Source organism: Haliotis rufescens, unplaced genomic scaffold, assembly GCF_023055435.1.
Source record: "Haliotis rufescens isolate VD_foot unplaced genomic scaffold, xgHalRufe1.0.p SCAF_20, whole genome shotgun sequence".
NCBI classification, from domain to species: Eukaryota; Metazoa; Mollusca; class Gastropoda; order Lepetellida; family Haliotidae; genus Haliotis; species Haliotis rufescens.
Genome location: NW_025963891.1, coordinates 2,867,802 through 2,889,183, shown reverse-complemented (window position 1 = coordinate 2,889,183; position 21,382 = coordinate 2,867,802). Strand labels below are relative to the sequence as shown.

General features: G+C 41.1%; 2 protein-coding genes across 3 annotated transcripts in view; one reads left to right on the top strand and one right to left on the bottom strand.

The window, feature by feature from the left end:
* Positions 1–622: 622 nt before the first annotated feature.
* On the bottom strand, positions 623–14,185 carry LOC124142718 (high-affinity choline transporter 1-like). Of its 2 annotated transcripts, none has more exons than XM_048400749.1 (10): positions 14,058–14,185; positions 7,456–7,546; positions 6,262–6,476; positions 4,562–4,669; positions 4,092–4,247; positions 3,676–3,824; positions 2,889–3,035; positions 2,546–2,675; positions 2,179–2,396; positions 623–1,981 (listed from the first exon to the last, which is right to left on the bottom strand). In XM_048400749.1, exons 3-10 carry the CDS (start codon positions 6,422–6,424, stop codon positions 1,421–1,423), a joined length of 1,632 nt encoding a protein of 543 aa, XP_048256706.1. In that variant the 5' UTR covers positions 6,425–6,476; positions 7,456–7,546; positions 14,058–14,185; the 3' UTR covers positions 623–1,420. The 2 variants fall into 2 exon arrangements, with proteins under 2 accessions (XP_048256706.1, XP_048256707.1); XM_048400750.1 differs by lacking the exon at positions 14,058–14,185 and adding an exon at positions 11,959–12,104.
* Positions 14,184–21,382, top strand: part of LOC124142711 (high-affinity choline transporter 1-like) — a 19,512-nt gene continuing 12,313 nt past the window's right edge. The window contains exon 1 of the mRNA XM_048400752.1: positions 14,184–14,303. The gene's annotated coding sequence lies outside the window, so the exon portion shown is untranslated. The remainder of the gene's footprint in view (positions 14,304–21,382) is intronic.

Here is a 21,382-nt window from a genome sequence, read left to right as displayed (position 1 = left end):
TAAAGAGTAACCTGCAGTCACCTTCTGCCAGGAGCACGCGCCTCGCGGACATATATTTTGTTTGTATTTTGTTATGGGCCGGTACCTATATCCATAAACTTGATTGCTTGATCTGCAGACTATGCAGCGTAAACATTGAAAGGAAGATTAGTGACAAACTCGTTGATCAAGACATTAAACAAAACTTGGCTAGTTACACTTCCTTGTAGACTACCACTATCACCAAAATGTAAACATTACAAAGAGTATAAATCCTTATTAACCCCTGAATTATATCTCTCTTATGACTTACCGATCAACTAAATAAAACTTAAAAATTCAGATGCAGTCATTTTAGACTTACAGTTGAAACAGGTAGACATATTCCCTATATAATATTCCCTATGGAAACAGACCCTGTATCTTCTTTATTTCCCTTCATAAACCCTTTATTGAAAATGAAAATCATGTTCTCATTATATGCCCAAGATATCAGACTGTCAGAAATCAATACATGGCACAATATTTAATACATTGCTCAAAATTTGTTTCCATTTTTATCAGTAATGTCATCAACAGATAAAAACATTACCTATTAGAAAATGTTTGCTGGAAGTTAGAAGTATAAGAGAAGAACCTTTGGTTGTTTAAGCATAAGTATTTGACTGTATTTATTTATACACATTACATGTGTCAAAATCATGGCTACATACATAGCATACTTACATGCATGCAGGTTATATGACATGTATATATTATTGTATTATATATTGGATATGGACTGGGGGCCTAATTACTTAATAAATCTTGACTTGACTTGACTTGCCTTGCCTTGCCTTGCCTTGCCTTGTAGACTACCATTATCTATTATGTGCAAGCCCGGAAGTTCTGTCATTAGCAATGCAGCGATACTGGGTGTCCAGCGAACAACATCAACACCACCGACAACACCATTTCCAGCTGCAGTGATAACCATCGTATGGATGAGATTCAGATAAAAGTCGATGAGTTCTCAGCCAACATGAAGATGAAATTCTGAGAAGACTCCAGACCAGTTTGTGTTATTTTTCAGGAAGAAGTATCAGGTGTGTAATGAAAATATATACACGAAAATATGTATTGTATTATATGAGGTTAAATGTCATAAACGCGGAGATACAAATTCTTACACGGCTTCCATGTCTTAAGAGGAGCCGGCATTCGGAGAGCCCCCTGCCAGGCGCACGACACACAGAGAAACATCAGGGGACAAGTAGATTCCAAGTACAGAGGTCAGCATCAAGTTAAATACAGATAGTAAAAAAACAGCTCTCTGAAACTGTCAGTGGGTGCTTATGGGTTACATCTAAAAATGAATAACAGCGAGTGAGTAAGTTAACACTAGTTTGTGCATAATAAGTCATATTATGTTGCAGTACACCAAAAATGTAATCGATTTTAATTACTGCATATAGTTATCCCTAAGTTTCAACTTTTCATTCTGTGCGTAATCCGGGTCTCTGTTTCCATCATGTCGTTCCTTCATCATCAGACTTTCTCCTCGCTTTTCACCTCTCTTGGCGTCCTCTTCTCTCTTCATCACATTAAACACATCCCATCTGGTTGACAGCCACCTTCGCCGGAACACAAGCCTTGTGAACGCTGACACAGATATGATGGCCACAAAGTTGACTATCATCGCCAGGGTCTTGAAAGGAAACAATTGGCCATCAGCTTCTGTGTAAAAGGGGAATTGAATGAGAGCTGGGATTCCAAGAAGGGCGTCCCCAGCTGCCACTCTCAGAAAGAGGCTGAGAGCGTAGCCGGTGAGCGCGCCGTAGGTGTTGGTGAACCCGATCCAGAGAATGCAGGTGAGTTGGGGGAAGAGGATGACGTACACTAGGTCAGAACACAAGTAGAACAGTCCATAAACTGACTTCACCAGGATGGCAAGGACGCACGACAACGTACCAGTCACCACTATGCCAACTCTCAAGACCCACATCACTTCTCGGTCGCTGGCCTAAGAATGATATCCATATTGACTATTAGAAAGCAATAATAAATATAGTGATATTTTTCAAATGTATTAATGACATTCTCAGGATGTTTCAGTGACCTGATTCAGTAATAACAACCTCTCCACCGTTTCTTGTTATATCAACAATTTCTTACAATACGTGCGATTTTATTTTTGTAGAGACGCATTTTCTAACCCACCTGTGGACGTAGGACATCTTTGTAGATATTCTTAGCAAAGACGGTTCCACTTGCAAGGACAGAGGAGTCGGCAGATGACATGACAGCAGCAGCCACCACACCAAGTCCCAACACCGCCACGGGAAGTGGACACAGGTAGTTGAGCACCATGGGAAGGATAAAACTGTGGTATTCAGTAGGTATTGGTACATCGCCTGTGTAGGATGTGGCATTCCAATCTGGGGAGAATCATAAAACATAAACGTATCTTATAAAACTGATTATAAGAAAAGCAATTAACAACATTTATTCAATCTGATGTGAGTCATATATAGATAATTCATAGATAGATTTGTGGTAACTGTCAAATTATTATTGACATCCTAACCTGCTGCTGCCCCGACTACTCCGATAGCTGCTGGCGGTATGGCGAAAAGTAGGCTACAAAACGATGATACAATGGAACTTGTACGAGCAACACTGGCCGTCTTGCAAGCCAACACCCTCTGGTAAAAAACCTGCATAAAAGATTAAAAGTCCACATTAACACAAGCAGATACAAAATATAGATATGCCCTTGGTATCCTCATCATAATGATTATCCCATATCATACCATGTTATGTATAGCCTTTTATCAAAGTGAAAAGGTCAGATATACAGATCGTATTCATATAGGTGGATGCAACAGGATGATAAGTTTGTCTTAGAACAAAGCAAGCAAGATAAATACCTGCCAAGCTAGACCTCCAAAGATGAGCTGACAACAGAGGTCTGCATATATACCAATCATGTTTGTGGGCAGCTCTCCCAGCCACGTGTCCTGGACTCGTGAGAGGTCGACAGATGGGTGGAAGAAGGAAAAGGGACATGCCACGATCTGAAATATATACAACGACCTCAAATAAGCGAGTTGAGAATCTATCGTTGTGAACGGTTAACGTGAGGATCAGATCCAAGTGACAGAAAGTGAGTGAAACTATGTAAAAATGTATGTTGTTGGCAGCTGGTTATTGTTATAGCTTGGTACATCATATGCTACTCACAAAACTCCACCCTTGGACAATACATTTACATTAAATGAATGACAGTAATACTAAAAGATGAATTGATAACCAAGTTACCGACGAAGTGTGTTTTCAGATTGAAGTGAAAGCTCTCTTGTGCCACATTGTAATTACTTACAACAATGTATCGACATTGTAAACTCTGGGGGGATATGAAGGTAATGAGGCAAGTGGGGTGGATTTGGGGGGTTTGTTGAGCTTATTGATGAAATATATTAACTGTCAACGCCTGCTTGATTTCCTTATGACGTCCATCACAAACCATCATTCTCTACCAGTCCCAAAAACAAAGCGTATACAACCCACGTAGCCTGTAATTATTCGTAACGTTGAACCACTGTGCCCTACACTATGCTGTTGACTGAACAGCCCTACATCTGATTATGAGGCAAAGTCAAATGTTTCTTGGCGATATCAGATTGATGATGTAATGTCTTCATGTAATATCCTTACCAGTCCCACGCAAAGACAAATGAGCTGGATGACATCAGTGTAGGCCACAGAGTACAGTCCTCCGATGAAGGTGTAGAACACGGCCACACAAGTGGACACGATGATGGACAAGACGGGGTCCAGATCCAGGATAAGGGACATGGTGGACCCTTTGATGCAGCACACAGGTTAAGGTCAGTAAGGTCTCGAGCTCGAGAGTTTAACCAAAGTAGCAAAATAAAACGTTCACGTCAGAGAATAAACAGTCTCAATTATCCATCGGAACAGAATCCATGGCAAAATAACATTGACAATTATGTGGATGGATCACTGAAAATAAGTCATGACACCCGGCAATGTTCAATATATCCTTACGACACCCAAACCACTCACTAACCTGATGGGATTTTTTTTAAATTAAATTGTCATAGATATACCTAAGGCTGACAAGATGGCGGCTGACCAGAAGACATCTCCCATCAGCTGCGGGAAGAAGAGAAGACTTCCGGCACGATCTCCCAACTTTGCCTGGATGGGGTCGAACATGGTTACATATCCTCCTCTTCTCATCTTAGGCGCGTAAAACACTCCAGCTGAAAAATAATATGTATGTATACAGTTGTGAGACAGTTTAAATAAACTCTCCTGAACAATTTAAATGTTGAATTTTAATCAACATGCATGTTTAAAAATCTATTCTTTTTTCTAAAAAAAACCCTTTATGTTTGCTCTGCTCATTAAACATGTTTGTCACATTCAATAATTACACATAATAAATGATATTAGTCCAGGGCCAAAATGAAAGTACAAGATCCACAACAAATGCAACTGTTAACATTCATTCGTTCATCAAATAATTACATTTCGGTATATTTTCACTGTGATTTGTAAATTGAAATCCCCTTACCAACGCCAATGGAAATGGAATACAGAATGGGAGCATTGGTCCAGATGAGGCCGCTGAATGCCATGGCTTCCGCTGTACCATTGATGTAGCCTCCCCCAATGTTGGTGGCTGTAGAAGTGTAAACATTCATCACCATGATTCATGTATAATCATGTAATATAGTAAAATAATCGTATTTAGCGTAACTTAATGTTGACCGTCCAGTAATGCAGATGAGCGAACTACTTTGTTTTCAAGAGCAATCTGAGAAAAGTAAGGTTGCATGTGAAAACATTTGCACAAAACCTACAATTTTTTTCTGAAATGATGACCCCTACGATTTCTTTCTGCACAACATAGATTTTTGCCAGGACGTCCAAAATGCACAGCGCACAACTGGTTGCTGATGTACAACCTGGGACAATAAGAAGAGTTATATCCGGGAAAAGTAACTTCTTTTTTTAATCAAACCCCAGCTACCAGAATCTCATACCACAATTTATGTTTATGTTTGAACTTTGTGCTAGCTGGTGTATGCATGTACCCTTTTAGATAACGATCAATTAGTACTTTGCACGTGACTGTCAGGGTAAAAGTAGTTCCTGCACGTGACTGTCAGGGTAATAGTAGTTCCTGCAGGTGACTGTCAGGGTAATGGTAGTCCCTGCAGGTGACTGTCAGGGTAATGGTAGTTCCTGCAGGTGACTGTCAGGGTAACAGTTGTTCCTGCAGGTGACTGTCTGGGTAATAGTAGCTCCTGCACGTGTCTGTCAGAGTAATAGTAGTTCCTGCACGTGACTGTTAAGGTAATAGTAGTTCCTGCACGTGACTGTTAAGGTAATAGTAGTTCCTGCACGTGACTGTCAGGGTAATGGTAGCTCCTGCAGGTGAATGTCAGGGTAATAGTAGCTCCTGCACGTAAATGTCAGGGTAATGGTAGCTCCTGCACGTAACGGTCAAGGTAATAGTAGTCCCCGCACGTGACTGTCAGGGTAATGGTAGCTCCTGCACGTAACTGTCAAGGTAATAGTAGCTTCTGCACGTAACTGTCAGGGTAATGGTAGCTCCTGCACGTAACTGTCAAGGTAATAGTAGCTCCTGCACGTAACTGTCAAGGTAATAGTGGTTCCTGCACGTGTCTGTCAGAGTAAAAGTAGTTCCTGCACGTGACTGTCAGGGTAATGGTAGTCCCTGCAGGTGACTGTCAGGGTAATGGTAGTTCCTGCAGGTGACTGTCTGCGTAATAGTAGTTCCTGCAGTTGACAGTCAGGGTAATAGAAGTTCCTGCACGTGTCTGTCAGAGTAATAGTAGTTCCTGCACGTGACTGTCAGAGTAATAGTAGTTTCTGCACGTGACTGTTAAGGTAATAGTAGTTCCTGCACGTGACTGTCAGGGTAATGGTAGCTCCTGCAGGTGAATGTCAGGGTAATAGTAGCTCCTGCACGTAACTGTCAGGGTAATGGTAGCTCCTGCACGTGACTGTCAAGGTAATAGTGGTTCCTGCACGTAACTGTCAAGGTAATGGTAGTTTCTGCAGGTGACTGTCAAGGTAATAGTAGTCCCCGCACGTGACTGTCAAGGTAATAGTAGTTTCTGCACGGGACTGTCAAGGTACTCGTAATAGTAGTCCCAACTGTAAGGGCAATTGTTGTACTTGGGAGGGATCGTCATGGACACCTTTGTGCGCACCTTCCTAACTATAGATATCTTTTGTCCTTACCTGTAATTGTAAAGAACGACAGCCATAATCCTATGCTTCTATTTGCCACGAACGAGTTTTCGGCACTGGTACTTCTGCTTTTCCTGGCTGCGATAATGCCGATGACGAGGATGAGGATGTAGAACACGATGACGGAGATGAGTCCGGGAATGTTCACGGCCATGATGACGTCCCCGATGTCTTGGCGTAGTACACGTGCACACTTCTAGTTGAAGCTGGAAATGTTTCACTCTGAGATTGCATCTCATTTGGTCAACATTACCATGCCTTCCACAAGATCATCCTAGCTATACCTCGTGCTCAATACAGAATACGGAGTCGTGCAAGCTCCGCACTCCAATACCACGAACCTGTAAATGTACACGTGGCTTCTCCTCACACTAATACACTGATCCCTGCACATAGTACATAGATACTTTTCACGTCCATAAAAGTACATAAATCGCAGAAACAATCATTATAAAGAGGTAGCATTATCGAAACAATATTTTTATCTTTCTTATTCCTTTAAAAACGTTTACACTCAGTTGTCATAATGTAAATATGTGAATATGTTTTGTTTATGTTTAGTTTATAAACATGTCTTGATGATCATATTTCTTTTAATGGATCCTAACAAAAATGTACTCCCTACTGAGTGGAGCATGCTGGCAAACTTGGGATTTTCCACACACAAAAAAAAATTTGATTTAAAATAGTTCGGCTTCGTCTTTGACAGTCCTGAAAACTGTATTTTACGAAGCAGTGATCGAATCAGTATCTACTGACCCCTACTAGGTTCTAAAAGAATAGCATAAATTATACAAAACGTTAACGCCAGAGAATAATCAGTGTCGATTATCTGCCGAAATAGATCCAGAACAACCAGAACAGAACATTAATCACCAGAACAACCATACTGTATTGTTATGGAACAGTTTATTTATAGGATCTATATTGTTTGGTTTTTGGTTATTGTTGTGTATCTGTATTCTCAACCCGCTCATAATTCTACCATGACACTGAAGATCGCTTGATTCTGATGAGTCAAAATAAGATTAAAAACAGGTATCAAATGGACTTTGATACCCCGAAACCTTCCGTGTGAAAACATCTATCGATAACCTACGCGTCGATGAGTATAACAAAAATTTGCGATCAGCAATCAGAACAGCACATTATCAAACATTATGAAATCTATCTCAAAACACTCACAATTAACACAATCTTCACACACCAATCACTGTGTCACGGCCAATCAGGTCCCTCAGTGTCTTTCGTGTCATACAATGCCACTCGTCTTCACCTGAAAATATGCAACAGATTAGGTATCTATGGAGGGTTATTCCATCAATTCGTTTAGAAAACTATGCATTTTTCAAACTACTCATAAATGTAAGTAATTAATCTTGAATTTGAATAATATCTGTTATGTTTATCTATACTGTGACCCCATTTCGACTAAGATAGCTGACCTATTCCCCGGTGGGTAGATATGAATTCTTTTTGCCGAGGTGTAAGAACGAATGAGCACCGTCTCCAAAGCGCTCAGGGAATTGAGATAAACCGACTGTCTTTTGAAATGTGGGGTAGTCTCACTGTAGATTATCAAATGTCTAAGACGTGCTCCACATTTCTCCCTTATTAAACTTACATATCGTGATATTGCTGAAGTATTGTTCCAAGCTGCATTTAACCCAACTAACTCACTGTCGCTATCATCTCCTTAGCTATGCACACAGCTTACTTCTTATATTTTTATGTGGAGGCCATATGTGAAGCTTTTTAGTCACTCGTTACAAATAGTAATAAATACCTAGTAAATACCCAGTAAATAACTACTATTGTAAACTGCCTGAGGCTTATGTTCCTACCTTACAACTAATGTTGTTATAGTGTACCTATGCCTAGGCTTATATGCTTGCCAAACTACTATTGTCATTCTTGTTCTCCTACCTATGCCTTATATTCATATTGTTCTTACCTGACTACTATTGTTATTCTTGTACTTCAACGTAAGCCTTTTATTCATGTTGTTCCTACCTAACTACTTTTGTTGCCAGATTGCATTTCTACCTGAGTCTGATATTACTTTACTGTTCCCTGCTTACTACTTTAGTTGTTCTTGCAGCTCTTCCTGAGCTATATTTTCATACTGTTCCCGACGGCCATCTTTCGTTGTCATACTGTGCATCTACCTAAGTCTGATATTCATACTGTTCCTACCTACCTAATGCCGTTGTCCCATTGTACTTCTCCCCAAGGCATATATTCCTATACTCTTCATACCTAGTTTGAAAAATCTACGTTTATTGCTTTTATTGACATAGAAAAGCGTATAATAGTATAGATATGCGTCTGTTGTGGGAAAAGCTATGCTCATATGGTGTAACAGGAAAGATGTGAAACGCGAATGGGTATTTTTATAGAAATGTTCAGTGTTGTGTCCGATTGAATGGATTATACGCCATGGTTTGATGCTAATTGTGGGCTAAAACAATGATGACTGTTATCGCCGCTGTATTTTAATACATTATTTTAATATATATAGCAATGATTAAATAACTGAAATATATTGTATGTCATTAGTAGTGAGTAAGTATGGTTTTACGCCGCTTTTAGCAATATTCCAGCAATATCACGGCGGGGGACACCAGAAATGGTCTTCACACATTGTACCAATGTCGGGAATCGAACCCGGGTCTTCGGCGTGACGAGCGAACGCTTTAACCACTAGGCTACCCGACCGCCCGTATGTCATTAGTAGTTCCAATTGATGGTACATGTACTTCAGTTAGTATATTACCCTATGCGGATGATATTAATTTAGCTGAGATTGAGGCAAGTCTTATTGTTATGCTTGGTTACCTCCACACCTGGTGTGTGGTAAACAAAATGACTGTAAATAAAACAACATAAATAATAATTCATGTTAGATCGCCTTCAAATAAACGACTGATGTCAACGTTGTATTTATTTGTGGTGGTTAACTCTTAGAAGTGGTATTCTAACTATAATTATTCAGGCTTACATCTGATTTTACACCTACATCATAACAGTATGGCAAAGTCTGCAGCAAGCTCGGCCAGGAGAGCACTTTGTCTATTATTTGTAAAATGTAAATTATTAGGTTATATGGAATACTGAACTTTTACCCAAAAATATGACACCTTGGCATTGTCTGTTATTGAGTATGGTACATCGTTTCGGGGTACCTCTGATACGTCCTGTACTAATTACCTCCAGAATACAGCAATGCGTTACTTTTTAGGTTTAACGAAATGTGTGCCAAGTAATGCTGTTAGTGGTGACATGGGCTGGATACAGCCTACTGTTCGCCAATGGGCAAGTGCTGTTACATTGCATAAACGTCCATGTAATCTTGATCGGATCTCTTACAAACTATTTCTTTGGAGTAATTGTTGGGCGATAAGAAGGAAATCACCTGTCCTGGAACGTTTTATTCCCATGCAAACGTTATAATACCTTCTTTGTTGAGTCCAAGAATCATAGCTTTAGGTGTGCATATAAACTAGTTATTAAAACGAGCTATCACACAACTCAATGGTAGCTCCCACTATGAAGGTAAACTAGTGTCCAAAAGAAACGATACCAACTTATTTTCAAAATTGTTATTTACTAAGTGAATTGTCAAGTATGAAAACATGCCAATTCGTATTGCACATCCCAAACGCAGCATAGTCGATAAAAAATACCGGGAACACGTGATCACTTCCGGGAAAAAACGTAAATTTCGTGAAAGTGACATTTCCCTCTCTAGCATGTTCTGCACGTGCAGAAAAAACTGTATAAAACGGCTGATCAGACACGTTGATATCACAGCAACAAAAAGAACACAAGATATGCCACGTTTGACAGCCATCGAGAGAGAGAGAGCCGTTGGAATGGTCCAACAAGGAGCGTCACACGTCGACGTCGCCAGAAGGTTGGGCTGCGCACGCATCACTATCACCAGGTTGATGCAGCGGTTACGTCAGACAGGTCAGACGTCAGACAGGCCCAGGAGTGGAAGACCACGAGTAACCACGCCCCGTGAAGATCGTTACATCCGGGTATTACACCTGAGGAACCGCACCGTAACAGCGACGTCCACGGCGGCTACAGCACTGGGACACAGGATCAGTCGACAGACCGTCTACAGGAGACTACGGCAGTATGGTATCCGGCCACGTCATCCCTACCGCGGACCGCTCCTGACGCCTCGACACCGGAACAACAGACTGATCTGGGCCAGGCGAGTTCGACGTTGGCAACGGCGGGACTGGGCACGTGTTATGTTCTCTGATGAGAGCAGATTCCTCATCTTCAGAAACGATGGACGGCAGCTTGTACACCGACGATTTGGTGAACGTTTGGCGCCTAACTGTATCCAACAGGTCCGGCCGTTTGGAGGTGGAGGGTTAATGGTTTGGGGTGGCATATGTGGTGACGTCAAAACGATGCTTGTCGTAATTCGTGGAAACCTGAATGCACAGCGTTATCTTGATGACATCCTACGGCCTGTTGTGGTGCCCTTTATTCAGCAACAGCCTCGTGGACTCCTTTTCCAACATGACAATGCAAGGCCACACACAGCAAGATTGACACATAACTTCCTTGCCAACGCCAACGTACAGGTTTTGCCATGGCCCGCATGTTCACCGGACATGAATTCCATCGAGCACTTATGGGACCACCTCGATCGGCAAATCCATACGTCGCCGTGTGCCTCCAGTCAACGTCCAGGACTTGGAACGATGTCTCCTCGAGGAATGGCAACGCATCACTCCCAACGTCATCAGACGTTTGAAGTCATCAGTCCGTAGGCGTGTTCTGGCATGTATTGATGCTCACGGTGGACAAACCCGCTACTGACTTGACTTTGAGACGTGTGGTGTGACATTTCCCGTTGTTTCTGTGATCAGTGCTCTAACGAAATGTTCATTTTTCGACCCCACCCATCTTTAAAGGCTTGTCATATTGGTTGTACAGATTTTATTGACATGAAATTTTTGTACAGATGTTGTGAAAGGATTTCTCAAAAGCATAACACCAATCCTAAACTTCTGCATTGTTTAGTTTTTCTTTTATGTCGTTGCAAACAGGTGGTATCGTTTCTTTTGGACACTAGTTTACTTGCACACGGGTGTCACACGCGTGGCGAACAGGTTCCACACGAGTGCCCAACGGGTCGCACACGGGTTGCGTAACGCGATTCCCATGCGTGTAAGGGGGATGGACTTCTAGGCAGTAGTGTACATGCATGCATTCATGCATGCATACATACATGCATGCACGCACGCACGCACGCACATACAAACATACGTGCCATATGCTATGGGTCAGATCATTGCGCCGCAGGGATAACAAGTTCCGACTCGGATCACTGTGTTTGACAATAGGTGAAGAGGAGAAGACACCCTTAAGGCGATCCCCACATTTCTGAACAACTAGATACTTTTGATCCGACCGAGTCTCAACGATCACATTACATGTTGATATGTACAGCTTCAAAGAACACGATTTAAGTTGAATAAGTAGGACAAGGTTAAGGCCCATTCATTGGATAACCTGGATAGAATGTTTGGATAAACAGAACCTACGGCAGTAGTTGACGACTTTAACCAATACTATTAAACTGATAAATGACTTCGCCGAATCGGGCCATTGTATTTCATAATGTGTATGTTATATGTATCAATAAATAGCAGTACTTACACGCAGGTGGATGTACTTGAACTGGGGAATTAGCTGGAGAATGCGGATTCACCACAATAATAGGCCGGGACTGGTGACCCGCTGTGTGACGGTGGAAAATGAGGGCACCCGCTCAAACACCCCGTGAGAATCATACGGTTTGGAAGAGGGTCACATCATGTTGGGTTTGGGGTATTCACAGCATTAGCCGTGTAAACAGGCGCGGTGCACTATCATCTCGTGAACATGAAACTCTTTCTTGTTTTGTACTTAAATGTTCGTACCTCCTTTTATTTTTTGTAGTTTCGCTGTCAGATCTATCTATCTATCTATCTATCTATCTATTTATCTATCTATCTATCTATCTATCTATCTATCTATCTATCTATCTATCTATCTATCTATCTCTCCTATCTATCCTATCTATCCTATCTATCTAATCATGAAAGGGATGTAACCTCCGTGCTCTAGTTAACAGAAGACCGTCTATTTGTAATCCTCACTGTATGTACTGTCATCATACAATATTCGAGGATTTTCTGTCTGATGTATTCAGTTAAAATGTACAAAGTTCCTCTGTCTGGTGTATACAGTGACAATGTACATAGTTCCCTGTCTGATATATACAGCTATAATGTACGTAGTCCCTTTGTCTGATATATACAGCTACATTGTAAATAGTTCCCTATCTGATATATACAGCTACATTGTAAATAGTTCCCTATCTGATATATACAGCTACATTGTAAATAGTTCCCTATCTGATGTACACAGCTATCATGTGCATAGTTCCCTATCTGATGTATACAGCTACATTGTACATAGTCCCTCTGTCTGATGTACACAGCTACATTGTACATAGTTCCCTATCTGATGTATACAGCTACATTGTACATAGTTCCCTGTCTGATATATACAGCTACAATGTGGATAGTTCCCTGTCTGATATATACAGCTACAATGTGCATAGTTCCCTATCTGATGTATACAGCTACATTGTACATAGTTCCCTGTCTGATATATACAGCTACAATGTGCATAGTTCCCTATCTGATGTATACAGCTACATTGTACATAGTTCCCTGTCTGATATATACAGCTACAATGTACATAGTTCCCTGTCTGATTTATACAGCTACATTGTACATAGTCCCTCTGTCTGATTTATACAGCTACAATGTGGATAGTTCCCTGTCTGATATATACAGCTACAATGTGCATAGTTCCCTATCTGATGTATACAGCTACATTGTACATAGTTCCCTGTCTGATATATACAGCTACAATGTACATAGTTCCCTGTCTGATTTACACAGCTACATTGTACATAGTCCCTCTGTCTGATATACACAGCTACAATGTGCATAGTTCCCTGTCTGATATATACAGCTACAATGTGCATAGTTCCCTATCTGATGTATACAGCTACATTGTACATAGTTCCCTATCTTATTTATACAGCTATAATGTACATACTTCCCAGTCTGATGTATACAGCTACATTGTTCATAGTCCCTCTGTCTGGTATATACAGTTACATTGTAAATAGTTCCCTATCTGATATATACAACTACATTGTACATAGTTCCCTGTCTGATATATACAGCTACAATGTGGATAGTTCCCTGTCTGATATATACAGCTACAATGTGCATAGTTCCCTATCTGATGTATACAGCTACATTGTACATAGTTCCCTGTCTGATATATACAGCTACAATGTACATAGTTCCCTGTCTGATTTATACAGCTACAATGTACATAGTTCCCTGTCTGATTTATACAGCTACAATGTACATAGTTCCCTATCTTATTTATACAGCTATAATGTACATAGTTCCCAGTCTGATGTATACAGCTACATTGTTCATAGTCCCTCTGTCTGATGTATACAGTTACAATGTACATAATTCTTTGTCTGATATATACACCTACAATGTACATAGTTCCCTGTCTGATGTACACAGTTGCAATATATGTTGATCATCGGTCTCGAGTGGGAAACGGGTTGATGTACCCTTTAATTATAAGGACGAATGCACTCACAAAGGGCAGGCATCCACATATATTGTAGTTGTATACATCGGACAGTGAAACATATTTTAGAAGGATTTACTTACTTTTAGGTGCAAAACACATGCGTTTTCTGGTTCACTAGATGTCAGTCCACCGCGTCTGTTGAGACAACAAATGTTGTGAATGCCTTCCACCCGAGACACGCATTACAGCATAATGTAGTCTATTGTGAACTCTTGTGGTTCACGTTCGGGTGCCCTTCATTTTTCAAGTATCGTGTAACCAATCCCGGCCTGTGGCATACGCGCATGTTCTAGTTTCGCTCCCCGCTCAGCTGCATCCATATGCGTGTAAGTACAGCTATATATTGATACACATAATGTACACAATATTAAATACAGCTGTTTTGTGTATACTGAGTATATAATGTTGCACAGTCACCTTACGTAACTGCGATTGTTGTGTTTGAATACCAGCATTGTTGCATCTTTAAAGTTTGAGAAATACCATGCTGTCTGATGTTGACTATTGCTTGTGAAACTGTAGAAGGAGATTCGTGTAACGCAGTAGGAAACATGATTACGCACCCATATGACAAACTGCTGTGCCCGATTTGCCGAAAGTAGACATTTATCTCTTTAATCTAATATTTTGATCGTCACTTGATTCTTGATTCGTCAGTTTATTCATTGATGGTTTATTCATACAATCTACCCGTCTATTTAATGAACCGATCTTCCAAGTATTCAACTTCTATCGAGTTCGTTTGAAGTTTACAGAAAAAAGTAAAAACACTTTCCCCTATTCATAAAAAATCTCTGCTAAAAGCTGAGTCGATTGTACGATTCCGACTAAATCATGAGCATGTGTTTATGTCAAAATGTGATGAAACCAGGTATTCGCGAGCCTTCCCCACAGGTGGCACCCGCCTCAAACACCTCTAAAGGCAAGTCGGTTGTTCACGTGAAAAGACAAAAAATAGGGAATTGTATCGGACATCATTTTGGTCACTGATGCGTCAAATTTGGAAATGTCCACCACATGTGCACCATGAAACGTTCTAAAACCCATGTGTCCTGAACCAGTTGCACAGGTAGTGGACGACACGCAGCACGTCAGGCCCATGTGTCCTGAACTAGTTGCAAAGGTAGTGGACGACACGCAGCACGTCGGACCCATGTGTCCTGAACCAGTTGCACAGGAAGTGGACGACACGCAGCACATCGGACCCATGACTTTGTCCTGAACTAGTTGCACAGGTAGTGGACGACACGCAGCACGTCGGACCTATGTGTCCTGAACTAGTTGCACAGGTAGTGGACGACACGCAGCACATCGGACTCATGTGTCCTGAACTAGTTGCAAAGGTAGTGGACACGCAGCACATCGGACCCATGACTGTGTCCTGAACCAGTTGCACAGGTAGTGGACGACACGCTGCACATCGGACCCATGTGTCCTGAACTAATTGCACAGGTAGTGGACGACACGCAGCACATCGGACCCATGTGTCCTGAACCAGTTGCACAGGTAGTGGACGACACGCAGCACGTCGGACCCATGTGTCCTGAACCAGCTGCACAGGTAGTGGACGACACGCAGCACGTCGGACTCATGTGTCCTGAACTAGTTGCACAGGTAGTGTACGACACGCAGCACATCGGACCCATGACTGTGTCCTAAACCAGTTGCACAGGTAGTGGACGACACGCAGAACATCGGACCCATGTGTCCTGAACTAGTTGCACAGGTAGTGGACGACACGCAGCACATCGGACCCATGTGTCCTGAACCAGTTGCACAGGTAGTGGACGACACGCAGCACGTCGGACCCATGACTGTGTCCTGAACCAGTTGCACAGGTAGTGGACGACACGCAACACATCGGACCCATGTGTCCTGAACCAGTTGCACAGGTAGTGGACGACACGCAGCACGTCGGACCCATGTGTACTGAACCATCACTCTCACGAAGAAGCCTCTTGCTGTCGCCCCAGCTCGGTTACAGCGTATGATGTTGCAGCTACAAAAGTATGACCTTACAGTTGAACACAGACCTGGGAAGGAAATTGTAGTAGCTGATACAATTTCACGCAAGTAAGTGCCTGATACGTACCCGCACCTTTCAGAAGGTATGGACGCACATGTCCATATGATAGTATCAAATGTTCCTGTCAGTGACAAGAGCATGGAGGATATTAGACGAGCCACAGAATCTGACCCTCAGTTCTCCTTAATCGAACAAACTATCATAGGTGGTTGGCCTGAACATAGGAAGCTATGTCCAGGGACGATACTTGAATTCTGGCACTTCAGGGACCAACTTGCCTTCATGGATGGTATCATATTCAAGGGTCAGAAAATTGTCATACCCAAGTCCCTGAGGACAAGCATGCTTGACAAAATTCACACTGGACACATTGGAGTTGAAAAGCTCGTGACATTTTGTTTTGGCACAAGATGTCAAATGATATCACAAGTCTTGTACTCAACTGTTCTGTGTGCCTAGAGAGAAGAAACTCTAACCCCAAGGGACCCCTCATATCACATGACATTCCCAGTCGTCCTTGGCAGACCTTGGCCACAGACCTCTTCTTATGGGACAACCCCGATTTTGTGGTCGTCGTCGACTATTATAGCAGGTACTCTGAAGTTTGCAAATTACCCAGCACCAAAAGCACCACTGTTATCAATGCTCTCAAACATGTATTTGCAAGACACGGGATACCGGATAAGGTGATATCCGACTATGGCCCCCAGTACTCCTCACAAGACTTTGCTCAGTTTGCAGAAAAGGGACTTTGTGCATGAGACATCAAACCCTCATTTCACACAGTCAAATGGCCTTGCCGAGAAAACTGTCCAAACCATCAAACGCATTTTTTCAAAGGCAAATACAGATGGCAGAGATCCACACATTGGTATTCTAGAGTGCCCCAAATGGAGGCAAATCTATTACCCTCACAGCTACTCATGGGTTGACGATTACGGTCCACCTTACCTTGTACCCAACATCAACTACTGCCTAGATCTGTTGATCATTCTCAGTACCAGAAGGTACTACAAGAAAGTCAGAGGAAACAAAAGCACTACTACGATACTTAAAACGACAACACAATAACTTGTGGACACCTGCAGTTGTCACAAAGCAGCACAATTCCAGGTCTTACATCGTTCGCACCGGCGATGGAGCAGAATATCGTCGCAACCGACGTCACCTACTAAAGGCTCGTGAAAAGCATGATATACCTGAAATGAACATTGATGTCACAAGTAGTGAGTTACCACGTGTTCCACAGACTGACAGAGTCGTTACCTGTACTCGTGATACACCTGAGGTCAAACCCTCTGATGACCCTGTAAAATCACCGATCTCATCACGAACACACAGTCCCCAGAAAGGTATTGACAATGCCAATAATCAATATATCACTCGTTCGGGTCGGGTTGTCAAACCCAAGGTTATTGCCTCAGTGTAGTTTTTACCAGTTTTAGCCCATGATAATTATAAGCCTATACAACAGTCGAACACAGTAAGTTTGTGTCAGTGTCATTCTGATAGGCCACTTCACAATATTTGTTACAATACAGGAAATGACAACTTTTGAGTTATTAGTTGTAATTCAAGTTCGCAGTGTTTGGCATCATTGAAGTAATTGAATATGATCAATAAACACGTCCCATTTTAATTCTGGAAACCCAAAAGTCCAGAAACTCTACGCTCTTTGCCCAGTCTCGGTTAAAGGTATTTACAAAATTAAAAATGCCGTTTTCATGGGAACATACCAAGGAAGAAAAAATGAAAAAAAAATTGTTTAAAAACTCAATATTTAGACTATGTCGCCCATGGGCCTGCCCATGGGCCTGCCCATGGGCGAAGTCTGGCCCATGGGTAGGCCCATGGGCAGGCCCATGGGCGAGAATATGTTCCTTTACTTAAAACTCATGTTTTTGTTTCGCAAATACATTTAATGTATTCATTCAAGTATCATGACTCAATAATTAACTCATTTTAACTTAATTCAACGATTTTATAGCGATATTGAAATATTTCGCCCATGGGCGAGAAAAAGGTTTGGCCCATGGGCGAGAATATGTTCCTGTACTTAAAACTCATGATTTGTTTCGCAAATACATTAAAAGTATTTATTGAAGTATCATGACACAAAATTTAACTCATTTTAACTTAATTCAACGATTTTATAGCGATATTGAAATATTTCGCCCATGGGCGAGAAAAAGGTTTGGCCCATGGGTAGGCCCATGGGCAGGCCCATGGGCGAGAATATGTTCCTTTACTTAAAACTCATGATTTTGTTTCGCAAATACATTAAATGTATTTATTGAAGTATCATGACACAAAATTTAACTCATTTTAACTTAATTCAACGATTTATAGCGATATTGAAATATTTCGCCCATGGGCGAGAAAAAGGTTTGGCCCATGGGTAGGCCCATGGGCAGGCCCATGGGCGAGAATATGTTCCTTTACTTAAAACTCATGTTTTTGTTTCGCGAATACATTAAATGTATTTATTTAAGTATCATGACACAAAATTTAACTCATTTTAACTTAATTCAACGATTTTATAGCGATATTGAAATATTTCGCCCATGGGCGAGAAAAGGGTTTTGCCCATGGGCGAGAATATTTTCCTTTACTTAAAACTTATGTTTTTGTTTCGCAAATACATGCAGGTGTTCTTACTATTTTCATGGCACATAATGTAACTCAATTTTACTCAATTCAGCTATTTTACAGATTTATTGAAATATTTCGCCCATGGGCGAGAAAAGGTTTTGCCTTCGAAATCCTTGATTATTATATCATGCCAGAGTTCTGAAATTCAGTGACAATGCTGTTGAACAGTAGAATCTGATTGACGTATTGTGCAGAACCTGTTTGACACTATGGGTTCCAGGACCACTAACACTCTGAGCTGAAAAAGTTTGGTCCTAACCGCACCCAACATCTTTATTGAACCCGGCCTTATTTCTCAAAACGTTTTGGCAGTTTATCATACGAATTCATGTGCGTGTACAACATTAAATTTTAGTTAGTTTCTATTTCATTTCCCATTTTATGACCCGTCGATACATCCCACTGTGCAATTACGTGACAGGTACGCGTGCGCGTATTTTAATGGAAAGAAACTATTCGTCTTTTATTGCATAACGTTTGGCTGAATATCTTACATTCTAACGAAATCTGGAAATAATTATTTAATTACAAGCAGTGTCGAACTGACCAGTAGGAATTATGTTTCAATGCGATTGAGGAAAACGTGAGTGAATATTGTGACACTAAAGCAACTTTTAACTGCATTGTCACTTTTGGTATGAAAATGGTAATAGTTAAGAAAAACGTAACAGCCTTCTTATGATTATTCTCATATTCTCATTAGTACGTTGTGTCTAATTACAGTGTCGGCCTTATTTACAGGTGATTCTACAATACTTGTTGTCGGTCAATTACAATCTGCCACACCACGCGTGAATAAACAGTTATGCAGGTGTTGCTGTGGGCAAATACCTAACCTGTACATGTATATTTTTGTGGATACATGTATTACATATTTTCGTTGATATGTGGATATATTAAGCACCAAGACACAAAAAGTTTATGAAAGATGAATTTGTGCCTTGATATATATATTCAACGCGAACGAAGCTTGTATTTTCTCCGCGATCCTGATGTGTATCATCGTTTAATTGGTCATTCATTAAAAGAATGTTGTGAGGCGATATCAAAGGAGCCGCTCAATATTCACAGTGTCGTCCGTTTCGCGTGAACTACCACCCTACCCTGTCAGTAAGAGTTATGTAATCGGTACACAAATATATTTGGTGCGATGTCAGTGTGGAAGGAGTTTGAATTACGTCCGCCAGTGGCCACAGAAAGTATAGTACCAATCAACAAGGCCAATGCCGTACTATTAACCTAGTGACTCGCGTAACAACGGCTGTCAATATCTCTGCTACATCTACCATACAATCATCCCTGTCACAACTGGCGTATTAACGGCTTATTCAAAATATTAATTGTAGAAATGTCGTTACCAGACTAACGTACGTCGTATTCAGTCCTCAACTGGATGTTACATTCCTTATATCAGTTAACAGCCCTGTTTGTGAAAATATTTACTAGACATAAGATTTAAAGACTAATAAAATCAATTGTAAGACCGCATAGACCATAAAACCCAAATAAAATATGTCTTGGTATCATCTCTTGTGTATTAGATGATGGCAATGACCGGAAATGTTATAACGTTAGATTAAGAAGGAGAAACATTAAAGTGTTTTACAATACTTGGAAACATGAGCAATAAGATGTAGCAACATAAACATGCATGGAATAGGGAAAAAGGATGAAAACAAATTGAAAAGGATTTTAATACAAAATTATCGAACTAAATAACTTGCCTGAACAGAAGGGGTACCCAAACATGTTTGACAGTTATTCGTGTGTTGTAGACTGTCGAATGGGACTCATGTGTGTACGTAGGGTACGCATATCTATTGCAAGTTTTAGTACTCATACACTTTCTCTTTTTGTGTTTTGTTTGTTTGTTAGTTGTATAACGCCACACTTAGCAATATTTCAGCTGTATGACGGCGGTCTGTAAATAATCGAGTCTGGACCAGACAATCCAGTGATTGACATCATGTGCATCGATCCACGCAATTGGGATACGATGACATGCATCAACCAAGTCAGCGAGCCTGACCACCCGATCCCGGTAGTCGCTTCTTACGACAAGCGCTGTCGCCCTTTTACGCCAAGAATGGTTTGTTGAAGATCTTCACGGGTCTATTGAATGCAGGGATTTGTGTAAAGTCATTCAGACAGCATACAATGCCAAGTAAAAAATTATACTCAGTGTCTCCGCAAAGTAATATAGTACGGTACTTAGAGTACATGTGAGATTATACTCAGATTAGGGAGATGTTTTATCCATATAACGTGTTATTATTCTACCTAACAATGTATTTAATGAAATGAATGCAAAACAAACTCAACGGCTAAAAGGTTTCATTGAAAAAACTACCCCTAGTCTTGACTAATAAAACAACTGCAACCCGACACAGATTAAACGCAACTTACAAACACAATCATAATCTGGTTAGTCTGTATCACTCAACGAGGCCGCTTACTTTGCCCACAGTATGAAAGTATTGGGCAGTTCAGTAATTAGGAGCCAAAACCAGGCAGGTACGCTGGTCACACTTGACTGGTCTGACTGATGATTAGGTCGTCTGACAATTGTGAGTGAACCATAGCAAGAAGTATCTGCGAAACTATTTGCTCCTTTTATGGGACCGATTAGTTTTATGACCATGGGCCTCGGCACAAGCGTGGTGTTGGAAGACAAGTTATACATGTACATCCGATATGGTGACTGTTTTTCGCTATTCATATTCTAAA

Coding starts and splice junctions, on each gene's coding strand:
- LOC124142718 (XM_048400749.1), bottom strand. CDS start 6,424: ATGGCCGTGAACATTCCCGGACTCATCTCCGTCATCGTGTTCTACATC. Junction 2,676..2,888: donor TTGGAGGTCTAGCTTGGCAG/GTATTTATCTTG, acceptor TCTTTTATGCAG/GTTTTTTACCAGAGGGTGTT. Junction 1,982..2,178: donor AAGATGTCCTACGTCCACAG/GTGGGTTAGAAA, acceptor TATCATTCTTAG/GCCAGCGACCGAGAAGTGAT.